The sequence below is a fragment of the Bradysia coprophila genome, unplaced genomic scaffold (assembly GCF_014529535.1).
Source record: "Bradysia coprophila strain Holo2 unplaced genomic scaffold, BU_Bcop_v1 contig_415, whole genome shotgun sequence".
Lineage (NCBI taxonomy): Eukaryota > Metazoa > Arthropoda > Insecta > Diptera > Sciaridae > Bradysia > Bradysia coprophila.
The window spans coordinates 1,261,127-1,279,854 of NW_023503670.1; the positions used below are offsets into that span (position 1 = coordinate 1,261,127).

An 18,728-nucleotide genomic window follows, 5' to 3' on the forward strand; every position below is an offset into this window, starting at 1 on the left:
ATGTTCGGATGTCACAATTACTTACCTAGGAGAATAATTCAAAATTACACTTCAGGTCTATGTTGTTGTCTCGTTTTCGCTTAAGGCTCGGAAGCTTTACTGGAAAGCATGCATTTAGGCGTTCTGTTTTTACCGGATTTTAGTTTACCTTTGATGATAGGAGACATCCATAAATGACGTCCGGAATTGAGTGTTGCCATACAGGTCTTAAGTCTTTAATGAATATGAATTAAATATGAATTTCTAAGGTGTCAAATGTATGACCGAACTTCAAATAGATCGGGGTAGAAAATAAATTCAACTTCCAAAGACTCGTTTTTCTTGAGTTCCAACTTCTACGGGCAACACTGAATCGCGGACGTCTTATATGGATGTTCTCATATCTTTCCACCTGAAGTTTTTTTTTAAACTATAATCAAAGTTCAAATTTTTGCTTAGAATTTTTATTTGTAACACAACACCAAACATTTATACAAATTAGACTAGAGATTTGAAAATTTTATAAAATTTATAAATTTGTTTTTTATCAGCGTAGTGCAAAAGATTTTATGCTGAACATAGACATCGGTGGTACCGTAAAATGAATTATTGTTTGCAAATCGCAACTTAAAATAAACAACTCTGCCTTCTGTTCCATGACACACATAATGCTCAACAGATTGCCTTCACGATCTTTAACTAATGAAACTTGTTGACTTTTAATATAGGAATAGAACATTTACTGAGTTAACAATTGAGTTATGATGGAGAACCGTGGGATAAACAAACATTACCCCACTCAACGTCCACCCTCATCACAAAGCATTAAAGAAAATTCAAATAAACATTAATTTTGCTAGCAAACATTTCGAATAAAAAAGTGACACTGGCCAGCTTCTGAAATCAGGCTAGCACCATTCATCCTCATCTAACTTGGAATCATCTGGTGAGTAACCGACAACGCTTGTTTTAAAACCATTCCACACAACAGACGTTGAACGAATTGGTCGAGATAGTAATAAGGCTTCTTCGAATGATAACGGTCCTTGGACCGTAACTGGCTCTTCATTATTTTTAAAGTCAAATTCGCTATCTACGTCCCGTTCCTGTTCGTACAGCTCGCGTTCAATATCTTCGTACGGTGTGCGATTTAATGAATTGTATTTATTATTTAACCGATCTGGTAAGGTTTGTAGGGTAGGCTGGTGAGTTAGCAACTGGAAATAAGAAGAAGACGAAACAATAAATTTAGATTTAAATTCAGTTACCAGTTTCACTCACAGTCGACGGGCTATTATCTAATCTCGGAAAATTCATGGTCGATTTGATTGGAATTTGTAAAGTTGAAGGCTGTTTCGGTGTTGGAGGCAATTTTCTTCCGTTATTTGGTTTAGAAGAGGATATGTTAGTCCAATTGGTAAATCGATTTCCTATAAAGATTGAATAGACTTATCCGAAAGCAGATGTGCTGTAAAAGTTTAGTCAATATACCAAATCGTTTACCAGGACTCGGCGTACGAGAACGACCACTGAGCACGTTACAGTCCTCGTCATACGACTCCACATGATTCTGGAACGTGTTATGTGTCATACTATAACACGGACTTGACGTTGTGGTTCCCCTGCGCCATCGTCGAAGTGGCGGCCGTCGTGCGTACATTTTGCTATTACCATCTTGATGAACCAATCGATTCGGTGAAGGTTCTGGGCTCGTTGATGCCGACGATGTTCCTTTGGCATATCGGGAATGTGGGAAACCTCGACGACTGCGGTAATATCGTTCGTCTTTGATAAAGTCAACCACATTCGCAGCTGCCTCTAGCAGGCCAGGACTTGGCGACCGAGAATGGGGTGGCCTACAGATAGACGCAAATCAGTCAGTAAGTTTTTAACAAAATTGTTTTGCATCTAATGTTAACAATACCGAGTGCTTGTACGCCTGTTTTGTAAATTGACGCTGTTCGGGTGGAGATGATCGTCATCAGGCTGGTGTTCGTCGTTATGTGTCTTGTGCACGTTGAAGATCTAAGTGTAATAAAGACTTCGTTAGTCGAAAAGAAAGATGACTCCTGAATCTGGCGTTTAACGAGTAAAAATCCGGTTAAATTTCATTGGAGCATAAAACCTACGTCATGCATACAAGCAGATACTCGAAATTAATTGAAATTAACGGCGTAGCTAATTCAATTCTACTGCTGGCTACTAAACTGCAATTCTAACGAAGCGAAATTCGAATAAAAAGATAAAAATCCCGAAGCTTTTCGAAACAGTTGAAAAGGATTAAATAATCGGGGGTCTGGGAAACCACACTTTAGCCGAATGTGAAACCCAGGGTATCATTAGTAGTTTCCTTTCTTATACGAGTATCGTGCTTTCGTACAATCTACTGGTTTGACATTCGGCTAAAGTGAGGTTCATCGGCCACCTTAATTTTTTGGCGAAAATCTTTAATTGAAAAAGGTCCAATTCATCTTCCAAAAGGATTAAATGAATAAAAAATCTAGTCAAATTATAAGTCTAAAAAATATTAATTTGAGGATCTTGTTCCGTGAAGTGTGCGTAATGATGATCTAATATATTGGATAAATCGTTGCTAATCTACCACATAATATGCGACATGCCTACAAATTTTATTTATTACTCTTCTACAAGCTGCAAATATATCGACATTATAAACATTCAATCTATTACTTCAAAGTATTACCACCACCCACCACTTATTATTGATAAGCTATTTACTGAAATTTATCGAATAATTACTTATCGAAACATAAAATCGGCAAATAAAATAGGCCTTGCCTGCCATCACCAGTTTCTCTAATATTTGAGAACGAATTACCAAAGATTTCCTAAAACAATCAGATTCTCGAAAATATTTACAAAATTTAATGGAATGTTTACGGAATCAATCCGTCTCAAGTAATAAAGCTTTGACCATGACCATAGATGTTTTTTTTGTAAATTCTTTTACTTCATTTGTTTAAACAAAGCGTTTGTTTTGCTATATAAGTAAACACTAGCCAGAGCTTAAAGTGTGTTCTGTTGTTGTCGATAACCGATGAATGGCAGACGATCTGTGCTTTCCTTGAAGTTATTCTGCTTTGTCTGTTAACTTTGCTGTCAGAAATCTCCGATCAACGGAATCCGTTGACGGTAACTAACGACACTAGCAAGAGTTAGAAACTAAAATCACGACCTCCCAAAGTGCTGCATTTATTTTGATGTATTAAGTATACCACCAAAAAACACAATTGTAAAAATCACCTTTTGTGTCCTGGAAGAAAATTTGAATAAATTTGAGAACAAAATTTGCGCTTTGCGACTGAGTAAAGCAAAATTTACCTTAAAATCATAGTGCGAAGCGAAATTCTACGAACTAAGTCGTTCAATTTTAACTTCAGTGGACCTTTTGGCGTTTGATCGTTTGGATCTCGAGCACTAGTTTGGTCAACATCATCGGGCGAGCTTCGTGGTGTTGTAAAATTCATGACACACTTGAGGATTGTACGATTCTGATTCTCACACTTTGTATTGGATAAAAATTGTTTTCTTTAAAAAAAGACATTCAGGAAATTTAAAGAGACAACATGCAACAAGTATAGAAAAGCGTAGAAAGATCAGTAGAACTAATTTCTAAAAACTGAAACGCAAACGTGAAACTACGAAATTTCAATAAACACGAGCAGGCATAAGCAGAAAATATTAGGAAATCAAATATGCCGAAGATATAAACTCCGGTTTTTAATCAACGTGAAGAATCATGTCATAATTCACCCTCACAACCTCAGTTATAAAACTCACCTGCAACCCGCTACTAGTCTGACCAAATCGAGACGTACGCCAAGATTCCAAAATCAACAATCCGCCGTAGATTTTCCCGACCGTCATATTTGTCCCATTTAACGTTTCCCGTGGTGGTACCAACAAATCAGCCATTTTTGGTCCCTGAAGTGGCCACATACGTGTGATCGTATGACGCAATTCTTCATCGGCTTGGTCCATTTCTTCGGCTGCGTAAAATAAATCAAAAATCAGTCAGTTGCGCTTAACTATTCTACATTTCCAGAGTTATTTTTGTTCTTACCAGGTCGCATGTGTATACACAGATTTTCCCGTATTAACGCAAACAATGTAGTCGTAAAATTCACTTTTCCATCTGCATCGACTGGCATATTCATGCGAATTAGCTTTTTATACGCTAAACGGCTCGGACATTGTCTGGGAACAAAAAAAAACTTTTCTTAGAATTACAACAAGGATCGACACAACTCTTGCAGTATCTGATCATGAAACTTTTGCTTTGTTAAACAATTTGAAAGCGATTTTATTCTCTCAAGAAACAGTCAATAATTCAACTTACTTCCCGAAACCCAACGGCGGAGGAATGTTACGCAATGCTTCATACATTTTCTTATAACTGATTTTTCCACTGAAACGATTTAAGAATTTGATGTTTCCCTTTTAGTTTTCAAATAGAAAGGAATTACGTACGATGCACGTGGATCATAGTCAGTCCAAACTCGAATGTATTCGTCCAAATTGTGCGCTCCCAATATGCTTGAATCTCTGGTCAGGTAATCAAAGTTGTCCATGATAACAGCCACAAACAAATTTAGCATCTGTGCCGGGATAATTAATGTTAAAATTACTGAAAGTGGAATAGACGAAGTTCTACAACTTACTAAAAAGGAACAGAAGAAAATGAACGACACGAAATATAATGTCGCAAGCTGTGACCCACATGTTACACCCGTTTCAGTTATTGCACTCGTTTCAGTCGTTAGACTCATTTCACTCGCTTCAGTCGTTACACTCGTTTCTATTTCTTCTGGCTGGGGTTCACATGATCGATTTTGTCTGCAATCCATCATAATATTCGGCCACGCTTCACCTGTTGCACATCTGCATTAATTATAACAATGATTAACTATTGATCAGCTCTAGAAGGTTCTGACAAAATAATTCTTGCCGGAATAGGAGCATGAGCGCTTTGCCAAAGTTCTGGAAGTTATTATGTCTAGTGATCGTAGTTTCCGGATCGATCGCAATGTTACCGAACATCTGAAAGTGGATAAAACTGAATTTTGGTGTAATTCTAACGACGGCTCCCACGTCACCTGCATGCCAACAACTGCATAAATGAAGAACAACATTGCAATCAACAAACATACGTAAGGGAGAGCTTTGAATGACTGCACAAACGTCCATAGCAATACTCGGATGGTAGCCCCACGGCGCATTAACTTAACTAAGCGTGCAGCTCGAAAAAGTCGCAGGAAAGCGAGCTTGCTTGAAATTGCAGCAGTAACAGCTACGCAAAAATCAATTTGATGAATAATGTTGATTGTTGATCATGAACATTAATTTGATTTCGAGTTTTATTAAGATTTAAATATTTAAAAAATCAAATATTTAGAAATATTTTGATCGATGGAAGTGATAGGCCCGATAATAATACTGGCAACGCACTTCAAGCAAAAGTGCTATTAATGACAGCTGTCAAATAGAGTACTACTTTGTATGAAAAAAGTGTCCGAATTATAGGTTTGTTCCAAGGCTGTATGAATTGTCAAAGTTCCATAGAACCATAACCTCAATAATATTTGTGTGTAAATCACTTAGGCGACGTTGCCGTATTTGTATGAAACATCTCGTAGGCGACGTTGCTATGGATCAAATCATCGTGGTTTGGGTTGTCAAAGTTCGTGTTTACAGCTATTTGGAACAAACCTATTTTACAGTGCAAAAATTTGTTCGATACACTGTCCAGTTTCAGTACCCTAATTTAGAGTACCACTCATGCTTCAAGTGCGTTGATACTGGTCATATGCTTGCCGTCTGTAACAGGTTAACCCTTTTGCAGCATTTTTATTTATTGCTTCGTTGCTCTATCTTCAATAACAGAAGAATCGTTCCGGTTGTCTAATTACTAGGCCCCACTGCATACATTTGATAAACCCGATCATAGTGAACTTCAAGACGATGGACCCTTGCCTTTGCTTTTGCATTTTTCTTTATCACATATAATTAAAAAAAAACAACTGGAACGATTCCTTTCTTATTTGCAATGTTTAAGCAATGAAGCAACCAATGCAGATGCCCTTACGATCTGTAACGCAACAGTTATTTATTGAAATACGTGAGGGAAAGTTAACTTTACTTCACAGATCCAAAACTTTACCTCAAGTTTTTGAAGTACATTACCTACCAATAGGTCAAATGATGGAAATGGTAGTTATTGTGTGAATTTTGCCGAGGTCTGTAAACACACAAGAAGTACCATTTTCATCATTTGCTCCATTGGTAAATAATGTACTATTATTATCGAAGAAAATTTGATTTCCCTCAGAGGATTTTTTTGCCATTATGTCGTGAAGTAATATTACTCTGGATTTCATTACTTCACAGCCCTTGTGTTAGCTTTCAACAGAAAATAGATTTGGCTATAGCAGTTTGACCAGCTTGTAGCAGTTTATGAAAATTTCGTTAAACTGCTCACTTTTCTCAGAGCTGGTCAAACGACTACAACCAAACCTTTTTTTGTAAAGCTAAAAACATTGTGGTCGGAATTGCGGTCGTACATTTTTCAAAAACGATTCTGATGAAAAGATATCATCAAAAATGAAATACGAGACACGCAAATGTGGGGTACGAGGGATTCTTCTGAGAAACAGCCTACCTAAATCGGACGCATTTTCTATTGGAATTTTTTATATGTGGCCAGAACCCAAACCCAATTCTTCGAAGCTTATGTGGCTGGTAAGAGGTCATCAAAAACCGAAAACTTTCACTTTTCTTACAAAAATTTCTTCAGTTACACGAGCTGTACAGGGTCGTGTGGGGCGTCATTAGAAACGTAATTGCATGTACTTCCGGAGCAAATAGAGTCTTTTTTGTAGTTTTTTATGAGCTTCTTCAATAATTTTGTATTTGAAAGTCGGAATAGCTCAGTTTAAACTGAGCTATTCCGACTTTAAAATACAAATAGAGTCTTTTTGGGCTTTCAACCGAAAAAAGAGTGAAAACTTACACTTTTCTTACAGAAATTTCTCGAGGTACTCGAAGCGTACGTGGAACCGCAACCCACTTTCAAAAAAATTCTTCAAAGCTTATGTGGCTGGTAAGAGGTCATGAAAAACCGAAAACTTTCACTTTTCTTACAAAAATGTCTCCAGTTACACGAGCCGTACAGGGTCGTGTGGGGTGTCATTAGAAAGGTAATTGCATGAATTTCCGGTGCAAATAGGGTCTTATTGGGTTTAAAATTCATCTACACTGAGATATATACAGTTGAAGTTTTCAACCGAAGAAAGACTGAAAACTTACACTTTTCTTACAGGAATTTGTCGAGATACACGAAACGTACATGGTCGTGTGGGGTGTCATTAGAAAGGTAATTTTATGTTGTTTCAGGGCAAATAGGATTTTATTGGGGTTTGGAAGCATCTACGACGAATTATGAGAAGTTGAAATGTTCAAGTGCTTACATTGAATCGCAGATGCAACCAAACTTCCGTAACCTCTAATTTCCCTGAAAGTACATGCCTTTCTAATGACACCTCACACGACCATGTACGTTTCGAGTACCTCGAGAAATTTCTGTAAGAAAAGTGTAAGTTTTCACTCTTTTTTCGGTTGAAAGCCCAAAAAGACTCTATTTGCTCCAGAAGTACATGCAATTACGTTTCTAATGACACCCCACACGACCCTGTACAGCTCGTGTAACTGAAGAAATTTTTGTAAGAAAAGTGAAAGTTTTCGGTTTTTGATGACCTCTTACCAGCCACATAAGCTTCGAAGAATTTTTTTGAAAGTGGGTTTGGGTTCTGGGGTCGAATACCTTACTGGGCACATATAAAAAATTCCAGTAGAAAATGCGTCCGATTTCGGTCTTCTGTTTTTCAGAAGAATCCCTCTACAATTTTAACTAAGTACCGATGGGTACGGAGATGTTAACGGAGATGTTGCATTTGCATGTCCCCTTCGACCCCGCTTTTTCACATTTAGTCTACGACGGCGCTCAAATTTGAGTCCGGAATGAGATTGAATTTGGAATTTTAATCAAAAGACTAACGTTCCGAATTCATGATTTTTGGTTTCTTGATTATGTTTTTTAAATTAATTTGTAATACCGTCGGCAACGTTTTTAGTATCCTTTGACTGCCCGTTTTTCTAAAACAATCGATTATTAGGGAAAAAATGTTTTTAAAAGACTCAGAGAGAGTACCGTGATCGACGATACAACTGCGTCTATCAAACTTCCCACAACTGTCACTAAATCGAACACATTCCACGAATCTTTGAAGAATTTCTGAAATTTGATTAATTTTAGTTTTGCAATTTCTTTTCCATGTTGTGCAGTGTATTAACCCTAGGACCAAATCCAATGATTTTCAGTACGGTTTCAATGGTGAAGAGCCCGGTAAACACCAAATTGATATAATGCATAACGTCTTCGAACACTTTCGACTGGCCATGAACCTGTTTCGAATGAAATGTTCATCATAAAAATGCTAAATTACAAATTCTACACCTAGATGGTTGAGAATGCGAGAATTCTAATCGGATCATCTTTGCATTACCTTCATCATCAGAGTCACAGTATTCATAACAATTAACAGCAAAATAAAATTGTCGACCACTGGTGACGTCACAAATTTCCAAACTTTATATTGATAGGTTTCCTGATTCTCCGGTATATAGCGTTCCGAAGGCCTTGCATTGATCGCAAAGTCAATGCATGATTTCTGCCGAAAAATAGAAGCAAATTGATTTTCTGCATGCTTTTGGGATGCTCAATCACTCACTTGATTTTTATCGATTCCTCCTTCTTGTAGTTCAGCTTCACCTTGCTCCTGAAACGTAACGATAATCAGCGCAACAAAAATGTTGACGAAGAAGAACGGAAAGATAATAAAGTAGACAATGTAATAGATGGACATTTCGATGCGGTAGTTGGGAACAGACGCTTCGCCTTTTTTATATGAGTCCATAGACGCTTTCAGTACTCTAAATTAGATGAAATGGATTTGAACGATTTTTTTTGCATGACGACAAACGACTTACACTGGCCATCCTTCTGTACTCTGTACGGCGTACAGTGTGAGCATTGCAGCTAGCACGTTGTCAAAATGAAAATTTTCCACTTTCCATATGCGTTTCTCCATTTTTGTAATGTGTGTCGGTTTGCCTTCGTACACAAAGAAATAGCCACTGAAATAAAGTGATTAGCGTGTCTTTGAGGTGTAAGCAGAGAAATGGTAAGTAGAGCTAGCATAAGGTTTTCTATCGTCATTAGTCAATTCCTCCGTTCATTTTGGAAGAAATTATGATTTCACTGGATTGGAAAACGTTCTAGTTGTAGCAAATGAACGATCATCTGCATGTGGTGTGGTACCAAAATTAAATACTCACTTGCAATCGATTTGGTTTTTCTTACTCTCGTCCGTGCAGTAATGAAACTTTCCATTGTACAATTTGACACCAATCACAGCAAAAATGAAATTGAACAGCATATACACCACCAATATGTTGACCACATTCTTCAGCGAATTTACCACACAATCGAAAACTGCTTTCAGTTTTGGAATTCGCTTAATGGTTTTCAGCGGTCGTAGAACTCTCAACACTCTCAACGATTTCATGGTTGATAGTTTTTGAGCTGCTGCGCTTTTCTTACCAGTATCCGAACTGCAATAAAATTAACGAACTTTAGACACATACACATCGGATGCAATTACTAGCACGACTTTACTTAGCCTCCAGCGCCATGCTGACAATAGCACAGATGACAACCACCGAGTCCATGATATTCCAAATGTCGCGTAAATAGCTTTTCGGGTGACATATGATTCCCAAGTCGATCACTTTCAGCACCATTTCAACGGCAAATACTGCTGTAAATCCAACGTCGACCTTATTCAGAAATACATTGATTTTGCTGTTTTCTACAACCGGATCTTCAGCGGCCAGTGCAATCGATGACAATCCAATGACGAACATTATGAAGAAATCAAAATATTTCATGTTTACTATCCAATGGGCACAGCGACGTACGCTAAATAAATTCGATGCAATAAGGAGGAATACTCTTAGAAATGTTAGTAAGCTCACGGATTCGTAGGTGACAGAAAGAACATTGACGAATAAGGTAGCATTTCTTTAGGTCCGATTTCATCGTCGTCCTTTGCTGAATTTTCCTTCTCTACGGGTTTGAATGCTTCTTGTTGTTTCGTCAATTCGTTGATCTTAGACTCTTCGCCAGATTTCAAATTTTCAATTTCTTTCTGTAACTCTCGCCATTGTTTCTCCTTATCCGCTTCCTTCTGTTCCTCTTCCGCCGCTGTGAGTTCTATGATAAACGAAGAAAAGGTTTAAAGATACTTTAATGCAAAGTTAACATTCTGTAAGACCTACCTTGCGCACTGGCTAGATTATCCACAGCAATCGCCAAGAAGACGTTAAGCAGAGTGTAGTTTCCGAATAATGTCAGTATGATAAAGTATCTGTAAACGTTACGACAATGATTCGAAATTCAATTATTTCTTTTGTATATACGTACAATGAGTAAAGCATCCCGATACCACCTACGCCACCCTGAGACCTGATACCGTTGTACATGACTTCATTCCAATCTTCTCCCGTTAAAATTTGAAAAACCGTCAACAATGCCGGTGTAAAGGTGTCAAAGTGGGCATCGGGTCTTTCGTCGGGAAAGTTGAATTTTCCACCAAATAGCTGCATGCCCAACAAACCAAAAATGAAAATGAACAGGAACAACAACAGCAGCAACGAAATGATCGACTTCATCGAATTCAATAGTGAAATTACTAGATTCCGCAAAGACGACCAGTAGGATGTGACCTTGAATATTCGAAGCAAACGTAACGCTCGCAAGACGGATAGGCCGTAAGAATCTTCTATTCCGAATAACCAAATCATCTCGAATATTGAGCCACTAATTACAATGCAATCGAAACGATTGAACGCTGATTGGAAGTGCTTACGTATACCGATAGCATACATTTTAACAACCATTTCGAAAACAAATAAACTGAGGAAAACGTAATCGGCCACCTCTAGATGTATGGGAAAAGTTTTATTATTGGGACAGAATTTTAAAATTAACTTACAAATTTCGGTTTTTATACAGGATACCACTACGTGACGCTTATACTATTTATTTTTACAGAGCACATACCCGAAAAAATTGTCAGCCACTCCGGTTGACCATAGTGTTCCACAGCTTCGCATGCAGTATTCAGAAATACCAGAGTTATTATGAACCAATAGAAAAATTGCGTCTTGACAGTGTTTCTGATCCAGTAACGCAGTCTCTTTTCAGCCATCCAAAAGCCTTTGCATTTCCGGTTCGCTCTATCTGATTATTATTTATATTTTCTCGTTAGAGCGCAATTTTGTTAGATGTAATCCAATAAGTATAAGGTAAGCGAGGGTATAGCTGACCTTGCAGGTGTACCTGACCAGCTACATTATTTATCAGTTTTGGAAAATAATTACGAATGAAAATACGCAAATTAACGTTATAATTAATCTTTAGAGCCTAAAGATTAATTTTTTCATGAAAATAATGCGATTATTATGTTTACTTATTTGATAAAACCATAAAATGAAACCAGTGCACCATCTCAGTACAAAGTTGCACATTTCTTATTGACAAAAGAATTATTAATGGACAAAGTTTTGGTGTTTTGAGGTAGTAAATAGTTCGACAATTAATATTATTAACATAAATAGCGTCTAAAAGTTAATATTTGATTAATTACATGGTGGTCAAAACATTGCATCAAAAATATGCCATGTTTGTGTAGTTGACCGCACCAAATTCCGTACATTTTTCTTCATGTGACAAATTCACCTTCCATGTGCATTGTTGTGTACAAAATGATGTGATTAAAATTCGTTGATATTTTGTGTTTTTATGAGTTTTTATCATTGAAATTGGTTAATATCAGTGAATTAAGAGTGAAAATGTGTCGAATAATGCGAAATTATTGCGAAATTATTGCGAAAAATGTCTTAATTTTGTAGCGGTCAACTACTGCAACAAGACTGGTCAGGTATAAAAACATCCGTTTTTTAGTGGTCAGCTACTGCATCAAAAACAGTGCTTCAGTAAAATCAGTTTTTTACAATAAAAATTAATTAATTGTCAATAGTTCTGATATTCTACGGAATGGGAACAGATCAAATTAAATTCTGACGAAGGAAAAACTTAGCTTCATCGAAATCATCCTGAGATACTGATGACCAAAGTTGAAAAATTGCTTAGCCGGTCAGCTACTACCTCGCTTACCTTACATTACAATGCTCTGTAGTTTTTACAAGACATGTGCAGTACATACGCGTATGAGCGATTGTCCGGGTGCATGTCGAGTATAAACTGTGCATGGTGTGGTATTTTATCGCAGTAAATAGGCAAACATTACAAGTACACACACATACCGTGTGCAATAAACATTGTAGGCTTGATGTGAATAAGAACAAAAAAATCTACTACAAGCTACAACCTCCAATTCTTCTTTTTTTGCGTATACTCTCCATTCTCTTCCAAGAAAAAAATTTAATACTACTTATACTCCCTCTGAAGAGGAAAGATTATATGACGTGTATTTAATGAACTATATTCTACATGAGATAATGTAGCTGATAAATAGCTAAATCGATTAATAAAAGTGCAAATCGCCAATATAGAACTTTTCATTCTTCCATAGTAAATGAGAGATAAAAAATGTTAAACGGCAGCAGACCTACTTTCGTTACTTATTAAATTACTCAACTGATGCAGGATACAATATAGCAGCATAAATTAAACAACTGATCGTGTACTAAATTGGCCTGTTCACGACAGTTAACTGATTATTACTACAATAAATAATGAATGAAATGACGATAAAAGCTTAATTCTTCAAGAAATATCAAAACTTTATAGAAAAGCTTTTGAATTTCGGCAAACCGCCACTCAATGCTTAATTTTTAGTTTGCAACATTATTGCGCTGTTTATATTGAAATTTGAAATCGTTCGAAAGTAGCTCCTCTCAAATTTTTCATTTACTTCTCTGTTTTAGCAGTAATTATTTTTAAGTTACTAAATAAAATAAAAAGAAAATAATTCTGAACTACTTAAGAACCTTACTGCATTCGAATACTTTATTTAAAAACGTGAGGAAAAGTTTACTTTACTTCACGGAGCCGAAACTTTACCTCAAGTTTTTGAACCTTACTTGGCAATGGGGCAAATGATGGAAATGGTACTTCTTGTGTGAAATTTACCGATCTAGGCGTAGCCGAGGTAAGGAATGTTGGAAAAAAATTGTGCAAATTCTAAAAAGCTATGCTGTAATAATGTGAGCAATTTGGAGTTGCGTGACCACGAACCTAATAATTTTCTTTAAAGAAACTGAAAAGGAAGGGAAACTCTTATAAAATAGTTACAGATAAAGGCCACCGCGCACTTACGCCGTTTAAATCGCCGTTTAGATTAGAGTTTGTTCAAACAATAGAAACGGAGTTTTCATGGTTTAAACAAACTGATAAATAAGCGGAAGACTTATTGCTTCCGCATTCGCAAGCTTTTCGTCCTTTTTTCAAATGTCAAAAAAGCTTCTTCTATTTTCGTTGTATGTCTAAATCTACAAAAGTTAGCTATAAAGATGCAAAGAACTTCAATTCGATTTTCTTTCATAGCAAAAGCAGCTGATAGTATTAACGAAGAATATAATTGAAATTAAAGGATATTTTCGTTTTGATGCACAATTTCTGAGCTTTTACTCAAGTGTATACCTCATTTTTGCATCTCCTTCACCTACAGCTGTTTTCTAGCGCTGATAGAAAAGACACATTTTAATCGCATGAGTACTTTTGGCAATATAATAAAAGCCAAACAATCCACAATTTCATATAAGATACAGAAAATACAAGTCAGCGATTCCCACGGAAACTGAAATCAGTTGAAAGATACCGGAGTTACTTAACTATATGCTCAAATTCGCTGCGATTAGAAGTTGCAAATGAGAATTGTGTTTCAGTTGCAATTATTTACAAAAAACAACAAAGCGGTATAAATGGCAGCAATAGGTAGCCCCAAATGTTCGGCGCATACCAATTTCTAAAAGCCTGCTACAATTTTGAAATATTGAAGGCTAACTTCTCTTGCTTACCAATTTTAAAATAATAAAATACTGATAACACGAATTTGGCAACATGAACTCAACACAGATGATTTTATCGACAGCAACATAACCTACGTATTTTCATACACAAAATGATTAGGTTATGTTTATAAGGATGAAATTTGACATTTCATAAGATCATTGAAAACACAGTTCGTGAAAAATGTTGTATGTTGCTGCACATACTATAAAATGGCTATCTACGTGACCTCCACAAATCTTACAGCATGGTAAAAGTAGACCCATTTAACTCCTATAGCTCCTACTTTTCAGAGTTTTCTTCATGCGAACTGTGTCTAACCTATATGATCTTGGAAGGAACCACACCTCTGCTCCTAGCATGAACATAAGAAATATTAGGGGGCTTATGTAATCAGAATAGGCTTTGCATTTCAGTCGTAAAAACAGGAGTCATGATATCTTGACGTGGAAAAATGAGAGTTCGTGCTAGGAGCAGTGCTATGAAGTAACCTTTAATTTATTAGATTTGGTTATAAATGTACGCGCGACAGTTGCTGAGGTGTGACGTTACTATTATTCATCTAGTTTTAATCTGAAATCATTAAACGCGAGTCGAGACCCATATGAAAAGAATTCTCGGCAACCCCTTACATTCACATTACACCTTCTGCAGCTTCAAATTTTAGTTTTGATGTCTTGGAAAGATCAGTAAAACAGTCTAATGAATAGGATCGAAGAAATCTGGAGGAACGATAATTAAAAATAAAGATGTTATGCCTCACACAACACCAATCATAGACGAACGTTAGCATAGCGCCCGTGACGCTAGTCCATACGTGTACAAAACAGTGTAATAAAATAGTGTCATTCAATTCATATTATTCGTCTTAAAAGTGTGTACACACTTCGAAAATCAAGTACACACCGTGTGAGTGTAGGTAATCATAGCTTTATTATGAATATCTGGTTTATTTTACGATGCCGTGCTATTAAAGATTTGAGTTTGAGTTACTCGACAATTATAATGCTGTCTTAAAATGAATCAACATTTTGGTTGCAGGGTAAGCAATTTTAGAATCTTGGAATTCTACCTTCCTCTGATGATTTACACGTCTAACACGACTGTCCATTGATACGAATGACGTAAAATAATTTTTTAAAAATGAAAAAAATTTTGTGGATCATTTTGCGGTCTAAATGGTTGCATACAGCTTCGCAATACGAGTCTGCCAATGTTTTTTATTATTCAATAAATTTTGGGTAAAAAGCTTTCTTCGCTTTCAAGCAGTTCAACAAATTGTACAGCAACAAAGGAAACAAAATAAGAAATTCCTGTACTTTTCCTATTATCCCAGGCGTCGTTTCAGAATTACCTTTTCTCTTTTTTAAGTCTACAGAAAACATTTTGGCTGTGACAATATGAGAGAGGTACGATAGTAAAAGTTAAAATACCTTCGTCGTCGTCTTCTTCTTCATCATCTTCTGTGTCGTTCGATTTTCCTAATTTGGTTAGTTTTTTTCGTTCTGCCCTTCGGCGAGCTATGGAAATTTAAATCGTACCCGCTGGGTTGTATAGGTCAAATTATATTATTATTACCTTCAACAATATGTCTCTTCGTTTCGTCAGAGGTTCTTTCCTCGGCCAAAATAAGCTCCTCTAAAAGGACCGATTATATTCAAGTTCGAAATGCTGAAAAGTGAAAAATTTTACCAGCTTTGCAAATCCAGTCAATATAACCATCGAATTCTCGTTCAATTAGCTGGTCCCTTCGAAGTTTCAGAAATGCTTGCCGGTTCTCGACTTTTTCTCTTTCCTTAGCAAATTCACTTTTTCGAAGAAATTAGTTAGTTTCACAAACAAACACTCAATGTCGCAACATCGAACCATACCCACTAAGGACTCCGAGTACCAAATTCAACATAAAAAATGAGCCAATCACAATCAGTGGAACGAAATACAACCAATTCCAATTCGGGTTCACCGCATCGTTCATCTGATTAGGAAAGATTTCTGTATTTAAGTTCAAGCAACCATAACTAACGTTTTCCTACCCAGTACATAATCGACGTCCAACCCTCCATCGTAATGCATTGGAAAACTGTTAGCATAGCCAATCCAATATTATCAAAACTGGTTATTCCATCATTCGGTCCATCCCAATTCTCTAAGCAAGTGCTGTCTTCGAAAACTTCACAAGAAAATCCAGGCGGACTGCCGTCAAGGCTCGTATAATTAGAAGTGCAAGGAACAGGATCATCTCCTTCATTAACAATTTCATCTGTAAATAATTATAGGACAGATGCTGTAATCCTCCTGCTCGAAATCGGACAACAGAAGGGAGGCAACACAGACCTAACTTTTCCCGACTGTAACAGGTTTTGTGCAAAACTCCACAGTAAAATTCCAACCCAATGATTGCAAATATGACGATTGCAAATAAAATCAATAAACCGATTTGTAGTAGCGGTGCCATCGCCTTCAGAATCGACGACATGACCACTTGTAAACCTTTCAAAAGATTACATTGAGTGTAATTTTGTCTATCAAAAATCGAAATCCTTACTTGGAACACCCGATATCAGTTTCAATGGTCTCAGCGCTCGAATCGACTTTAAGACTTTAAAATTCAAACTCCCAGATTTGCCATCCGTCATCCACTTCATAATCTCCGCCATGATTCTAAACCATTTATAACCGTTAAATGTTAATCGAAGCTACAAATTGTTATACCAACCCCGTAGTGACAACAAAAAAATCCAGCGAATTCCAAACATTTCGCATATAGGAACCTGGATGCAAAATGAAACCCTGTGCGATGATTTTCAGGAACGTTTCCGTAGAGAATATAACCAAAAAGTAGATTTCCGTTTTATCCAACTTTTCGGTAAGTGGCGTTTTATCTTTAAATGATAAATGTTCCTCCATTGCCATGACAAAGCAATTGGCTATAATTGTAGCCAATATGGTGTACTCAAATACCATTGAATTGATTATCGCTCGTACTGCTTTTCGTACAATATTTTCCTCGCTGAATATGAACAGTGAACTGGACTTATCTTCCAGCAATACAATTATTTTGTATAACCGTGTAACTATTGGTATATCCTTGGGTTGTGGAATGCTTTTTGCATTCGGCGTGTTTGGATTAATTTCAGTCATGCTGGGTGCGTCTTGAATGGTTGTGGGTAATCTGATAAGATAATTATGAGCTTTTTAGCACTTTTTGTGGACCAGCGTTACAATAATACCATAATTTTAGTTCCACTTTTTTTTCGCAAAACTTTTCCCCTTTTACGAACAACAGTGGAACTAAAAGAGTGGTGGTACTATTGTAACGCTGGTTCTTTGTGGCACAAAGAGAGAAAACTGAAGTTCTTCCACACAAAATTGGTTTTAGTAAATTAAAATCTTATTCCCATTGCCGTTCCGAGCGCGTGCCTAGCCAAAATTCAGAAAATACAAATCTAGACATTCATTTGTTCAACGTAATTAATTAGAAGCCACACGCTTTCAAATTATAAAACATGCCGAGTTTTACTTTTCTCTCCCTGAAGCAAAACCCAAAGAAAAAGAAAAGTGTAGATAAATTATTAGAGTGCACTCAGTGCAACTTAGCTTGATGGTGAAACATGAGCAAGGGTACTAAGCCCACGGCATAGTAAAATGAACCAGGCAGGAGTAGGTACCTAGTAGTCTTACACTGTCCGAATAAAATGAATTCAATTTTTGTTCACTTGACTTCATTTTCATAGCGTTTTTTAGATCCCTTATTTGGCATTCGAAAACTTTACTGCTCCTGCCTGGTTTTACTCTGCCGTGCTAAAACCTACAACTAAAATAACGTTTAAAGTTCTTTAGGGTAATTAAACCAAAATTTGTATATAGTTACCTCGCGTATATCATCCTTTTTTATTTGTTTATTTACTTATAAAACAACGACAATATAGCTCAAAGACTCCATTTGGATTTTCTTCATTTTATTACAGTCAGTGATCAGAAACGTCCTCTAAGAGCCGAATTCAAAATTAAGTTAATTTATTCGTGAAAAGATGAATGAACGAATGACGATATTGAAGTGTATTATGACGATATTCATTACAACACCCCAACATGGTGAATGTGATGCTTCTGTGCGGCAGAAACAGACAACGGTTGTAAAAATGTTTCAACTTCTGATTCGATCAACGACAACCGCCCGTGCAACCTTGAACCGAAATTCTACGTGCTTCGCCGCAGTCAAATTATCAGCTGCTTTTATGTTATGCATTCTCAAATTTAGTGACTGTCTGACCTAAATTTCTCTTTGGATGTTATTGCTTGAAGCGTTGAAGGCTGTACCATCCATGAATTAATTTCGAGAATTAAGATAAAATGGGGGCTCGCACAGCATATAATCTAGACGACTCTATCTTGCTATCTTCTTCTGATCAAGTGCTGGAAAATTCAGAGGAAAATTCACATGAGACTGCTACTTTATGGTTGACTTGAAATAATCTGAAAAAGTCGACTCTCTATATTGATATTGAGAACTAATTAATTTCTGCAATTAAATAAAAGAAAATCTGTTGGGCCGACTAAGAACACGGTGTTGTAA

The 18,728-nt window shown here is 36.6% G+C and overlaps 1 protein-coding gene across 2 annotated transcripts; it reads right to left on the minus strand.

Annotated features, from left to right (window-relative positions):
• Positions 1-450: 450 nt before the first annotated feature.
• On the minus strand, positions 451-17,320 carry LOC119082336 (voltage-dependent calcium channel type A subunit alpha-1-like). 2 transcript variants are annotated; one of them, XM_037191844.1, is made up of 33 exons: positions 16,869-17,320; positions 16,698-16,813; positions 16,487-16,642; positions 16,186-16,412; positions 16,024-16,127; positions 15,845-15,960; positions 15,731-15,790; positions 15,586-15,672; positions 11,180-11,359; positions 10,541-11,057; positions 10,396-10,484; positions 10,093-10,330; positions 9,734-10,036; positions 9,394-9,669; positions 9,046-9,192; positions 8,787-8,988; positions 8,562-8,726; positions 8,350-8,460; positions 8,207-8,290; positions 8,112-8,151; positions 5,097-5,290; positions 4,949-5,040; positions 4,662-4,881; positions 4,471-4,598; positions 4,340-4,408; positions 4,064-4,197; positions 3,781-3,989; positions 3,322-3,503; positions 3,244-3,253; positions 1,904-2,004; positions 1,471-1,835; positions 1,261-1,409; positions 451-1,196 (listed from the first exon to the last, which is right to left on the minus strand). In XM_037191844.1, the coding sequence occupies exons 1-33, from the start codon at positions 17,291-17,293 to the stop codon at positions 888-890; spliced, it is 5,805 nt and encodes a 1,934-aa protein (XP_037047739.1). In that variant the 5' UTR covers positions 17,294-17,320; the 3' UTR covers positions 451-887. The 2 variants fall into 2 exon arrangements, with proteins under 2 accessions (XP_037047739.1, XP_037047740.1); XM_037191845.1 differs by lacking the exons at positions 3,244-3,253; positions 3,322-3,503.
• Positions 17,321-18,728: the final 1,408 nt, after the last annotated feature.